The sequence below is a fragment of the Martes martes genome, assembly GCF_963455335.1.
Source record: "Martes martes genome assembly, chromosome: 8".
Classification (NCBI taxonomy): Eukaryota; Metazoa; Chordata; class Mammalia; order Carnivora; family Mustelidae; genus Martes; species Martes martes.
In genome coordinates, this window is record NC_137895.1 from 90,586,049 (window position 1) to 90,600,503 (window position 14,455).

General features: G+C 34.8%; 2 protein-coding genes across 2 annotated transcripts in view; both read left to right on the forward strand.

The window, feature by feature from the left end:
* The window catches only part of LOC308347458 (olfactory receptor 6C74), a gene marked incomplete at both ends in the record, with an annotated part of 67,004 nt that extends 53,489 nt beyond the window's left edge, over positions 1-13,515 (forward strand). Inside the window, one exon of the mRNA XM_080810933.1 lies at positions 13,456-13,515. Within this exon, the coding sequence (XP_080667059.1) occupies positions 13,456-13,515 (60 nt within the window). The remainder of the gene's footprint in view (positions 1-13,455) is intronic.
* On the forward strand, positions 314-1,252 carry LOC308347469 (olfactory receptor 6C6-like; the record flags this gene model as incomplete). The annotated part of the gene is made up of 1 exon (XM_080810944.1): positions 314-1,252. One exon carries the CDS (start codon positions 314-316, stop codon positions 1,250-1,252), a length of 939 nt encoding a protein of 312 aa, XP_080667070.1.
* Positions 13,516-14,455: the final 940 nt, after the last annotated feature.

Below are 14,455 nucleotides of genomic sequence, written 5' to 3' on the forward strand. Positions count from 1 at the left end.
TAACAGAACTCAGGTCATTTGGAAGTGATCAGCTAAAATTTACATTATCTTTTAAGTTCAAATAGAGAAAAAGAAAAAAATTAATAATGTTGTTAACGTAGCTGTTACTTAAATGGAACAATAAGTTAGAGGCTGCCTAGGTTGATCTATGTTATAATTTTAAGTATTATCTGTCTTATTAAATTGGATCAACCTTTTAACTTATTTACATTTTTACTAGTTTTTTTTTTTTTCTGTAGCTTTTTAAAAAAAATCTTTATTTCCACTTCTGGAGTTGTTTTCCTATGTCTATTTCATAAGACTCAAATCTGAAATGAGGAATCAGTCAAGAGAGATGGAGTACATTCTCCTAGGATTGACCGATGACCCACAACTGCAAATTGTGATTTTTATATTTCTCTTTCTAAACTATGTATTGAGTATGATGGGGAACTTAACCATCATTCTTCTTACGTTGCTAGATCCCCGCCTCAAGACTCCCATGTATTTTTTCCTCCGAAATTTCTCATTCATGGAAGCGTCATTGACAACAGTCTGTATTCCCAGATACCTGATAAGCATCGTGACTAAAAACAAAATAATTACCTACGACGGTTGTGCGTCTCAGTTATTCTTTTTCCTCTTATTAGAAATTACAGAATTTTACCTTCTGGCTGCCATGTCTTTTGACCGGTATGTAGCAATCTGCAAACCTCTACGTTACCCCATCATTATGAACAACAAAGTGTGTTGCCAACTTCTATTCAGTTCATGGACAGTTGGCTTTCTGCTTTCATTTGCACCACTGGCTGTGGGACTAACACTGGATTTCTGTGCTTCCAGAGTAATTGATCATTTCATGTGTGACATTTCCCCTGTGCTGCAGCTTTCTTGCACTGACACTCATTTCTTGGAATTGCTTTCATTTGTCTTAGCTATTGTAACACTCATGGTCACTTTGCTTTTAGTGACTCTTTCTTACACATACATTATCAAGACCATTCTAAAACTCCCCTCTGCTCAGAAAAGAACAAAGGCTTTTTCTACTTGTTCTTCTCATATGATTGTAGTCTCCCTTACTTATGGTAGCTGTATCTTTAATTACATAAAGCCAACAGCAAAGGAAAGGGTGACTTTATCCAAAGGTGTAACTGTTATTTACACCTCGGTTGCCCCTTTATTAAACCCTTTCATTTACACTCTCAGAAACCAGCAAGTGAAACAAGCCTTCAAGGACACGCTCCAAAAGAATTTCTCCTTTTTCAAAAAATGAAGAGGAAATTTAATTTTAAAAAATCTTAGATAAAAAAGAAAATAAAATTTTTGATTTACAGGTTTACTTAACCTGTCCTTCAATTAGTTCACTTCATAATATTTTTTCACCTCACAATATTTTAACCAAACTTTTCAGCGAAGTGCATCTTTTCCTTCCTACTTCTCTTTATTATCATAATTCCTTTCAGAGATCAAGGTGAGTCATCTATTAGGTTATCAACACAAATATGAAATTTCTTTTATTCTCCAGAACATGATACTGACCTCCTAAAAAAAAACATTTTAAATTGATATATATCATAAGATTTTAATAGAATTTTACAGACATCAATATAACAACATGTACTACCACTGGGACTCTAGGAAGCACTTCAAATATAGGTCAATTGTTTTCAACAAGGAAGGAAAAAGGCAGGCTTCAAGTTATAAAAAGTGCATATGTTCTAAAATGGAGCAGGATTTCATCTGGTAGGTCTATTACAGACCTGAAAATTTGGAGTGAATAAGAATCACGCACCTGTTTGGATTACTTAAAAATAAAGTCAAAGTTCTCATTCCTAAAATGTCTTTTCAATATACCTGTAGTACAGTGTAGAAACATGGACCCTAGGTAATTGTAATACAGGTGGCTTCCATGTTTCCTTTTTTAATATCAAAACCTATGTGAGCAGATTTTTATTTTATAGACATTGCTATGTTAAATCTATTGTGGATGGGTATTTGGGTATTGGAATCTGAGAGACAAGTTAGAGGACTAATGTTTTAAACTAAGTGAGTTATTTGAGTGTTGAAATGCGATAGTGTGAATGAATTTGAAGCTCCAGGTGATGGCTCGAGAGAAATTTAGGAACACAAACTGAGAGGAATGGTTGAACTTTTGGATATATGGGATATATGGGATAAATGGAAGAGATTTTTAAAAATGAGTTACATCGTCTTTCAACTTCCTTTCTGCCTACTCCTGTGTGGACGCACTCATGTTTTTAGGCTATTAAAGAAGGGAGTATTACTGGTATGCCCTTAGATAAAAACAAAATATAAGCCTACAAAGAAATTCGTGAAATATAACGAGTTCCATATTGATATAATATGCCATCAGAGAAATATGAGTGAAAAAAATCATTATGGTATTTAATGCAGTAACTTCTATCCATATGACCCTAAGAAAAAAAATTAAGTTCAGGTTTGTATTCTGATTTATTTTACTACTTTAAGTCAGCACTCTTAACCATCTTCTTTCTAATGGCAATTACAAGGAAATAAGTTCATGTTATTATATCCAAGGCCCTCAAAGCCTTCCATTAAGCTCTTTAAAAACTACTAGGCCCTTATTAGATTTGGATTATGAGTATTTTTCTTATTCTTTGGGTTGTCATTTCACTTTTCTGGTAGTGTCCTATGGTCACAAAAGTTTTTTTTTTTTTTTTTAAAGATTTTATTTATTTATTTGACAGACGGGGATCACACGTAGGCAGAGAAGCAGGCAGAGAGAGAGGAGGAAGCAGGCTTCCTGCTGAGCAGAGAGCCTGATGCGGGGCTCGATCCCAGGACCCGGGATCATGACCTGAGCCGAAGGCAGAGGCTTTAACCCACTGAGCCACCCAGGTGCCCTGATCACAAAAGTTTTAATTCTGATGAAGTCAAGTTTTCCTATTTTTTATTTGGTTGCTTGTGTTTTCAGGGGCATATGTAAAAGAACCATTGCTTAATCCAAAGTTGCAAAGATGTACACCTACAATTTATTCTAAGAAATTTATAGTTTTATATCTTACATTTATAGGTCTTTGGATTCTACTGGGTTAATGTTTGTGTATGGTTTGAGGTAAAGATTCCAGTCACAATTTGCATGTAAACAGTTATCACAACATGATTTGTCGAAAAGGCTATTATTTTCCCATTAAACAACACCCTTGTTAAAAATCAATTGACCATTAATGCACAGGTCTATTCCTTTGAAGTAAAACTCAGTTGCTATACCAGTATCACATTGTCCTGATCACGGTACCTTTATATTAATTTTTGAAACTGGAAAGTATGACTCTTTCAATTTTGCTCCTCTTTTTCAAGATTGTTTTGGCTATCAAGGTCCCTTGCAATTCCATATGAATTTTAAGATTAGATTTCTTATTGAGGCAAAAAGAACAGTTGAAAATTTAATAAGGATTACATTGAATCAAATCACTTTGGGAACTGTTATCATCTTAGTTAACAATGTCAAGTCTACTATCCAATAACATGGGATGTCTTTATTTATTTAGGACTTCTTTTTTTTTAAGTTGTGGGGTTTTTTGTTTGTTTGCTTGTTTGTTTTTTGGTACAAGTGTTGCACTTTCATGGTTAAATTTACATAAAATAACTCCTACAACTGAACAATAAAAAAGACCAACACTCAAGAAAGTATAGACAAAGGGCTTGAAGAAGATATACAAACAGACAAAAAGCACTTGAAAAGATGTTCGAGAACAGTAGTCTTTAGGAAAATGTAATTCAAAACTACAATGACATACCACTTCACAGCTACTAAGACAGTTAAGTATGTGTATGTGTGTGTGACTGTGTGGGTGTGAGTACAAATATGTTGGTTATATGTAACACAAATCAATAAGTGTTGTTGTACATAATAACAAGTGATGATGTAGAGAATTAAAAACCCCATGTGCTGCTGCTTGGAATGTAAAACACGCAGCCACTTGGAAAAGTTTGGCAGCTCATCAAGAAGGTAAACACAGTTACCATCTAACCCAGAAATTCTAAGAATTGAAAACATATGTTCATGCAAAGATTTCAACACACATTTTCACAGAGGATCAGGCATAAGAGCCAAATAGCAGAAACAACACAAGTAACCTTTAAGTGATGAATGGATAAACAAAATGTGGTACAGGTATATTCCACTTTATTGTGCTTTGCTTTGTTGTATTTTGCATATACTACATTTCTCACAAGTTGAACATTTGTGACAATCCTGCATCAAGCAATTCTATTGGTGCCATTTTTCCAACAGCATTTGTTCCTTTCTGTATCACATTTTGGTAATTCTCACAATATTTCAAGCTTTCTCATCATTATTATATTTATTATGGTGGAGAAAGTTTTAGTGGTATGGATAGAATACCAAACCAGCCACAATATTCCCTTAAACCAAAACCTACTACAGAAGGCGGCCCTAATTTTCTTCAATTCTGTGAAGGCAGGAAGGGGCAAGGAAGCTACAGGGGAAAAAAAATGTCTGAAGCAAGCAGAGATTGGCTCATGAGGTTTAAGGAAAGAAGCCTTCTCCATAACATTAAAGTATGCAGTGAAGCAGCAAGGACTGATGTAGTACCTGAAGTGAGTTATCCAGAAGATCTAGCTAAGATAATTAATGAAGGTGACAGTACTAAACCACAGACTTTTGATGCAGATGAAAAAGACTTATAGTTGATGAAGATGCCATCTAGCCTGTTTATAGATAGAAAAGAGGAGCTAATGAGTGACTTCAAAGCTTCAAAGTCTAGGCTGACTCTCTTGTTAAGGCTAAGGCAGCCAGTGACTCTAAATTGAAGCCAGCGCTCATTGATCATTCTGAAAGACCTAGGCCTAAGAATTATGCTAACAGTACTCTGCCTGTGCTCTATAAATGGAATAACAAAGTCTGGATGACAGCACCTTTGTTTACAACATGGTTTACTAAATATTTTAAGCTCACTGTTGAGGCCTACTCCTCAGTAAAAGATTCCTTTCAAAATATTGCTGCTCACTGACAATGCACCTGACCATTCAAGAGTTCTGATGGAGAGGTACAATATGGTCAATGTTGTTTTCACGACTGCTAACGCAACAATCATTCTTAAGCCCATGGATCAAAGGGTAATTCTGACTTTCAAGTCTTATAATTTTAGAAATACACTTCATAAGGCTAGAGATGCCATGAATACTGATTTCTCTAATGGATCTGGGCAAAATAAATGGGAAATTTTCTGGAAAGCCTTTACCACTCCAGATGCCACTAAGAACATTCATGATTCATAGCAAGGGGCCAAAGAGAGTCAACATGAACAGGTGTTTAGAAGAAGTTGATTGCAACATGTAGTATTTATAAATATCAGTTATTTTTCTGTGTAGAAAAAATTGAACCCTGGATTTTGGTCAGAATCATTTCTATTATACCAATGAGAGTGAATCTTGGAAGAAATTCAAAGTATGATTTGTTTATTTCTGTGTTTGGGGATCTTCCCATACTTTAAACCATTTATAAATTAAAAATTACTGATTCATTCTAGTTGTGTCAATGTAATGAAATTTATTAATGTATCTTACATAAAAGCATATGCAATCATTTTAATCCAATAAATTTGGACCAACAGCTGACAAAGCATATATAGAATATCTACATCATGCTTAATAATTTCCTTGGCCTCTTCAGAGCCATTCCCTTTACTCTCCATACCTGCTATTGATTCAGATATACACAGATGTCTTTTGGCCACATCAATTACTTTTACTTTTTCTGGAATTTCTTATAAAAGAAATCACAAATTGTGAAATTTAATTTCACAATTGGAGGATCACCCATTTTATTCCATGCATGCTTAAAGTCTTTCCTTTTTGCTAATGCTATTTGGCAAATCTAAATTTGCCATATTTGATTTAACAAATTCAGAATCTGTGGCATCCTTTTGTTATAGCCAGCCTTCCCTCCCCAGTTCCCACACATTGGTGTTCTTTTTCTCTGTGGAATCTCTCCACAAGACTCAATGATTTGTTTCAATTAGTGTCATAATCAAGTACACACTATATTCTGAAATGCCAGTCCCTAAAAGCATATATCCTCCCATAATGTCCTCCTGAAATAAGTGTCAAAGGAAAATTAATTGTGGGTGGGGGTTATTCCCCTATTCTTTGTTGACTCTACTCCTCAATTACCATTCTCCATGGCAGTTGGAATTACAGAATTACACCAATTGTCTTTAGAGGATAAGATACATGTAAGAAGTAAGGATACATGAAAAGAAACACCATTCACCATTTTGTTGCTCTTTTTGGCATGGCATCCCAACTTCTTAATTAACATCTTGCAGCATGTTGCAAGACAACCTACTTTTCTCCTTTGTGCTAGTATCTACTTGATCTTTTGGACTTTGTACTCAAAGACTTGCTATAGAATAGTACACTGTCTTACCTCTCATCTTTGTTAACCTCTCATGAATGAGCATATTTGGCTTAAGGCTATACTGCCAGTTATATATAGAATTACAGAATGGTGTAACTATAAGAAATCATAAATTTGCAAATTTTTACAGCATGGGTCCTATATCAGTCAGGGTTCAGGTGAAGGTAGGATTTCTGTAAGCACTTTGGAAAGAAAGGAGATAATGGAGGAATTATAGCTTTTAAAAATAATGAAAGAGATAGCTATGGAAGGAAAAGTTTGAACACCAAGGAGAATGTTGAGGAAACTAACACCAGAGATCTCATGTTGAAGCCCTGTGAGAATGCTTCAAGAAAGCTTAATGGGAAATCACAGCAAGTCTCAGTTATTTCTGAGAAAGCATCTACCTATATCTTAGCAATAAAGTTGGTAGTTTTCAAACACTTCCTGAAAATCCACTATGATCTAGCCTGCAAGCACCAGCCTGGCTTCAAACTGTAGAGCAATAGCCTCCACTTCCCTTCCAACTTCCAAATTTTGTGCCAAGTCCTATCACTGACAAATCATAAATTAAGACCATACATGGAAGGGAACCCTCAGAAATAGCATCCCAGTTTCTCTACAGAACTGACAGAACAACTAAGAATGTATTATGTGATGTGAGTTGGCAACAGATAGCTCAATGCAAGTGCTTTGAAAACAACCAAAGTCAAGTCCTTCTATTGCCAATTATTTCTTTTTTCACTGCCTCTGCCTGAAGTGCTATATCGGTATTGGGAGCAGCTTAGTAGAGATGAGATGCATGGTCCCTAGGAGGCTCAGGGACCGAGAGTTTCAACTCAAGTCATGATCTCATACATTGTGGAATTGAGCCCCCTGTCAGGATCAACACTCAGTGGAGAGTCTGCTTGAAGATTCTCTCCTTCGGTCCCTAATCCCACTCTGTCCCACTCTCTCTCCCTCTAAAAACAAACAAATAAATAAATAAATAAATAAATGTCTTTAGGGAAAAAAAAGAGAAAGAGAGACTTCACATCTTCTTGTTCAATTTACCTCCATTATTTAGGGCACTATGTCAAGATCCTGACATTATAAATGTCTGAATGCGTGTTATCCACTCATGTTATTTCCAACACCTTTGGCAATCTGGTTGAAAATTACATCTCTACAGGGTAGAATAGATGAGTTTCTGTTAAAGGAGGAATGAGCAGTAAAGTGATAAAAATAGGGTAATAAATTATATTATTACTAATGTAGTATAATTTTCCATGAGGCTAGCACAGGTGTAAATTTTAAGCTCTAGGGGTGCCTGGGCAGCTCAGTCACTTAGGTATCTGCCTTTGGCTCAGGTCATGAGTCCAGGTCCTGGGATCAAGCCCTGCATCAGGCTCCCTGCTCAGTGAGGAGCCTGCTTTTCCCTCTCCCCCTGCCTGCTGCTCCCCCTACTTGTGTGCTCTCTCTGTCAAATAAATAAATAACAACTTTTTTTAAAAAATATATTTTAACCTCTAATGTCCAAGGAGAATAAGACCACTACAATAATTTAGAAAATGAATTATCTTTACTTAGTAAATCCCAGATCCTGAAGGAGAACTGTTGTTCATTTATTCATTAATAAATCAATTAATTTTTTTGTATTTATGTTTATTTGTTTTTCTTTTTATGTCTGTATTTAAGTTCCAGTTAGTTAACACATATCTTAATATGAGTTTCAGGTGTACGACCCAGTGACAACACTTTCATACAGCAACTGTTGTTAATCAGAAGTGCACTCCTTAATCCCCATCACCTATTTCACCCATCCCCCCAACTCACTTCCCCTCTGGTAACCAACACTTTGTTCTCTACAGTTGAGAGTCTGTTTCTTGGTTTGCTTCCCTCCATCTGTTTTTTCCCTTGCTTATTTGTTTTGTTTCTTAAATTCCACATACGAGTATAATCATATGGTATTTGTCTTTCCCTGAATGACTTATGTCACGTGACATAATATTCTCTAGTTCCATCCATGTCATTTCAAATGGGAATGTTTCATTCTTTTTCGTGACTGAGTAATATTCCATTGTGTATATATACCATTTCTTATCCATTCAGCATTTGGTGGAAATTTGGACTCTTTCTATAATTTGGCTATCATAACTAGTGCTACTACATATATAGGTCCATGTAGCCTTTTGAGTTAGAATTTTTTGTCTAGGTAAAAACCTAGTAGTGCAAATGCTGGATCATAGGGTAGTTCTATTTTTTAACTTTTTGAGGAACTGCCATACTGTCTTCCAGAGTGGCTGCACCAATTTGCATTCATCACAAAAGTGCAAGAGGGCTCCCCACTTTCCACATCCTCACGAACACTTGTTTTTTCTTGTATTATTTATTTTAGTCATTCTGACAGGTGTGAAATGATATCTCATTGTAGTTTTGATTTGTATTTCCCTAATGATGAGTGATGTTGAGCATCTTTTCATGTGGCTGTTAGCCATCTGGATGCCTTCTTTGGAAAAGTGTCTATTCATTCATGTCTTCTGCTCATTATTTTATTGGATTTTTCCTTTTTGGTGTTTTGAGTTTTGTAAGTTCTCTATATATCTTGGATATTAACCCTTTATTGGTATTGCAATTACAAATATCTTCTCTCATTCCATAGATTGCCTTATAGTTTTATGGCTGTTTCTTTTGTTGTGCAGAAGCTTTTTATTTTTGTGTAGTCCCAATAGTGTATTTTGGCTTTTGTTTCCCTTGCCTCAGAAGACATATATAGAAAAATGTTGCTATAGCCAATGTTAAAAAGGTTACTGCCTATTCTCTCTTCCACAACTTTTATGGTTTCAGGTCTCACGTGTAGGTATTTAATCCATTTTGAATGTATTTTTGTGTATTGTGTGAGAAAGTGGTCCAGTTTCTTTGGTAACAGATCATAGCTACACTTGTGGTGAACATAACATAATGTATAAACTTGTCAATTCATTATGTTTTCCATCTGATCATAACATAACAATATAACTAATGTACTAATGTAACTAACAGTTGTGTGTCAGTTATACTCAATATAAAAAAAAAAAGAACAAATAAATTAGCATTGATGAATGAGTAGAAATGAATTGAGATGCCTAAGAAACCACTTCCAGCAGGGTAAACAACATATGTGAGAGTGAATGACTTCCACTCATGAGTTATTTCACTTAATCTTTATAATAAACTATGAGTTAAGAGTACCAGCCCTCTCATTTTATGAGTACAGAAATTGATAGAAAGGTTGAATAGATTTTGTAAGTTAAATAAATTTTGCAACTTTACAAAATTATTGGGTCTCTTTAACCTCAAAATCTAAGAATTGGGATCTGATCCTTATGATATCTCATTATGTGAATTGGGGCTTCATTTTTGTCTCTGTTTATAAAATATGGAAATGATTTCTAATATCTGTGATGGCTAGGACCCAATGAAAAGGGCTCATTTTTGTTGGTAGGAGGACAATTTTTTTTAAATGATCAGTTCTTTTTTTTATTAATTTTTAACTTTTTTTATAAACATATAATGTATTTTTATCCCCAGGGATACAGGTCTGTGAATCTCCAGGTTTACACATTTCACAGCACTCACCATAGCACATACCCTCCCCAATGTCCATATCCCCACCACCTTCTCCCGACCCCACTCCCCCCAGCAACCCTCAGTCTGTTTTTTGAGATTGAGTCTTTTATGGTTTGTCTCCCGGTAGGAGGACAATTTTGAAGTACTTATCAAAATGTGGTGCTTATATATATGTTATTCTAGTAGTTGTATATATGCAAATGAATGCACAAAAATAGACTTAGCATTTTGGCTAATGATGTGAAATTGATAGCAAGCTAATTCCTTGAATCTTAATAAATAATGAAACTACTAAATTATTAGAAGTTTCCTATGGTAGTCTATGAATTTGTTATAAAAGGATGAGTCCCAGCTCTGTAAGTTGACAAGGAATGATATCTAGTACATATTGTTAAGTGGAAAAAAAATTGCTGAATACTTCTGTAGTAAAATTACATTACATATTACATATTACATATTAAAAATATGCTCTCTGAGTGTGTGAATATGACTGTGTTTGTGAACAAAATTTCTGATATAATAGACTATAAATATTTAATACTGTTTAATTTGAAGATTTGAGGGCAAATGGACGATCAGTTAGAAACATAAGGGCCATTCCATCCCTCATTATATGCTATTGACTTATAATTAATTCACTGACATTTATTTCTCATGGTATTAAGTCTATACACTCCTAAAACTAAAATATTAAAAACTGAGTTTCAAATACCCTTCTGATTTTTAAATTATTGCAATTCTTTCTTGATACATTCATTCTTTTTTATGCTGGAAGAGATGTATAAATGAATAAAACCTGAGTGCTACCCTCAATGAAGAGTTGGAGCTCAGCTCTGTATTTAATGAACCCAAAAGAGTTGAGAATAAATTATCTCCTGTGTGAAGACCAAGTGCCATGTGCATATGAGAAAAATTAAATACAACCAAGGAGAAACTAAGTTGATTGGATATGCTGGAAGGTATACTTTTGCTTCTATCTCACTATATTGCTTAGTTTTCTGAAAGATGTACTTCATGACATCACTATATCTCTTATGTCCATCTCTCCTGCATCTGGCTTTTCTTTATTCTGGCCTTTCATTCATTTATACAGTGACTAGAGAAGGTAAATTTGTTTCATCTTTGGATAGTATTCATCTTATCCAGAGAGCTTTAAAATGGTTTATATTTTAGTCACAAAGCAGTATTCCCCGGAAATTTCCTTAAAGAACTCTCAGAGTGACAATAGTAGCTTTTTAAAATTTAGGTCACAATAACGTTTATGTTTATATGAAAAAATGAAAGAGATAAAGAAAAATTTCTATACTTAGAGGATGTAGAAAATTTGTATGTAATAAGCCTGCATTTTCTCTGTGTGAGAGGCACTTACATAAGAGAGGAAGGGTGAATTCCTGACAAAAAGTCTCCAGAACTAGCTTATGAATGCATTACCTCTCACATTTTAAGTAAATTAAGAAAATCTGGGATTATACTTCCATCTGGAATCATGAGATATATCCGAAATTAAGTATGTTCTTATTTGTCAATAAATATATTTTATCTTTCTCTCATTCAAAAGGTTATTTTTGGAATACATTCCAGGAATCTCCAAATTATCACTTTAACATACTTACTATTTCTAATTTAATATTTTAATATATCAGTTTGTTCAAAATATTGTAACAAACTCTGCCTTTTGATAATGCGAATTTTGCTGAAATGTGTCACAAAAATATGGTTTTTTTTAGGGGAAGACAAATCTGATTGTCAGAAAAAAAAAGAAAACATAAGAGACTGAAATTAAGGTACAATACAAGCTTTGACACTTATCACCTACTGACCAGTCCAGTTCATGCTGTACAAAGAATACATGGTTTCAGACCAGTTAAGTGGTTTGGATTTGAACCCAGATATCTTCACTCTTCCTTATGGAAATAACTATGGTAATATTGTTCAATATTTTTTAAAAGAGAAATTATGGGGCACCTGGGTGGCTCAGTTGGTTAAAGCGCTGCCTTCAGCTCAGGTTATGATCTCAGGGTCCTGGGATCGAGCCCCGCATGGGGCTTCCAGCTCAGCAGAGAGCCTGCTTCTCCCTCTCCCTCTGCCTTCTGCTCTGCCTACTGTACTCTCTCTCTGTCAAATAAAGAAATAAAATCTTAATAAGTAATAATAGTGAAAAACAAAAAATGAAAATAAAAAAGAAATTAAAACCTACTACTTTGAAAACACATACAAGTAAATAAATTTAAACTATTCACCCACATTTTCTAGGAGAGTGCTTTCCTACCTCTTTAAGTTAGGGAAATTCTTCCATACTAATAGCAGTAATTCATATGATTTTAAATAGAAAGAGAATATGAAATAGTATAAATATCTGTATAGGTATACAGGTCATAATAATTACATGCTGGCTGAAACATCATAAAATATGACCAGGAATTCAGATATGATCAAACTCTATTCTAAGCTCTCCAGCTTAAATTATTTCCTGCTTCTTTCTCCCCTCTATCTCTAACTTCTAAGGTTGCTGGAGGCAATGACTCTAGTATATCTGACCCATGAGATAGTAGGAGGAGTTGGAAAGGTGGAGTGTTAGCAAAAGTTGATCAATGGCTAAGGCTAAAACATTCACACGTCATTAAAAAATACAGGATCTTTCCCATTTCTGAGGATTCTCAATGTAATTAAGCTTTAACTTACAGAGTATGGGAAACCAGTAAACAATTGAAGCAAGAGCACAAAGGTTATTCTCACTGGGAAGAAACCCATGCTCACATTCCCAAAAGTTAACAGGTGTTATTTGGAGTCAGAAAAGATGGGGAAAACTACCTGTTCTAGCCCTTCAAGCTCTGTGATACTGAATGTTTTCAAACTTGCCTTAACTGAAAAGTTCACTGGTAAAAGAGAGGAAATTAATGGATCACTGCTATTTTCAGTTCACTTAAAGTCTCACCTGTAGACGAAATGACATACTATTTCAACCAAATTCTGGCTCCATATTTGGAACTTTGCTAATTCGAATCCTACAGTTTTCAGACTCCTTGTCTTCTCTTCATGGCTTGGCTGATTTAATTCTTAATCATATTCCCTGTGCTCATGTCGCTCTTAAACCTTAATTATTGTAGGTCTAATATTACTGACCACTTAAACTGTGATTATTTTCCCCTGCTGCAACTTTCCTGTTCAGACACAAAATTCCTAGAGATACTGGGGTTTTCCTGGTCTCTATTTTCTTTAATGTTCACTTTGGCATCGATATTACTGTACTATGTATATATCACCAGAATAATTTTGAGGATTCCTTCTGCTAGTCAGAGGACAAAGGCCTTTTCCACTTGTTCATCCCACATGATTGTCATCTCCATCTTCTATGGAAGCTGCATTTTTATATATATTAAACCCTTAGCAAAAGACCAAGTGTTTCTGAGCAAGGGAGTGCTGTGCTAAATGCCTCGGTAGCCCCGATGCTGAACCCTTTTATTTACAGCCTAAGGAACCAGCAAGTCAAGCGAGCCTTCATGGACAAGGAAAGGAAGATTGTATTTTTCTCAAGCAAATGAAATGCTGTGGTGTCACAAATTAGGTACATTGCAGGGCAATTTAAAATATACAAACATGAAATTTGAGCCAGCTTTAAATCACAGTGGTCTTCCTGCTATCCTTATTCATTCATTCTTTCTTTCCTTTTAACAGTTTATAAGCACATTTAATATATTTCCCATTCAACTGAAATAATTTCATATGACTTTCTGGTTCCCATTCTTCTGAACCCATTGTTATTTACAACTTCTTGAACAATAATTGTTTTATTCAGAAAGTTGTATTTGAGTTTTGTTTAGGAAAATTGTTATCACCTGGAATGGATGAGACACTGTATAAATATTGATGTGATATTTTTCTTACTCAAAACAGACAATATAATCTTGTCATTTTCATTGATCTTTGTCAGAAACTTCCTTCAATATCTTGCAGTTTCTCTAGGAAAAAAAAAATTCCTCAAATGCCATATGATTTATTGAAAATGTGGATGCTTTTACTTTAAAATAAAAAAATATATATTGCATACTTAATAGAGTATATCCATATAATTTAACTATTGATATATTTTTTTTAAAGCATAGATCTGGGGTGCCTGGGTGGCTCAGTCGTTAAGCATCGGCCTTCAGCTCAGGTCATGATCCCAGGGTCCCAGGATGGAGCCCAGCATCAGGCTCCCTAGTCGGCAGGAATCCTGCTTCTCCCTCTCCCATTCCCCCTGTTTGTGTTCCCTCTTTCGCTGAGTCTCTCACTGTCAAATAAATAAATAAAATCTTAAACAAACAAAAAAGCATAGATCTTTAACAGTATAAAGATCCCCATATTTCCAAATCCCATAATGACTCTTACAATATATAGGTATATAGGTAGATAGATGCATGCATACATACATACAGAAATACATACTGCAGAAAAAGTGAGGATAAAGCTGTTTGAGATCAATATAATACATTCACTTTCTCT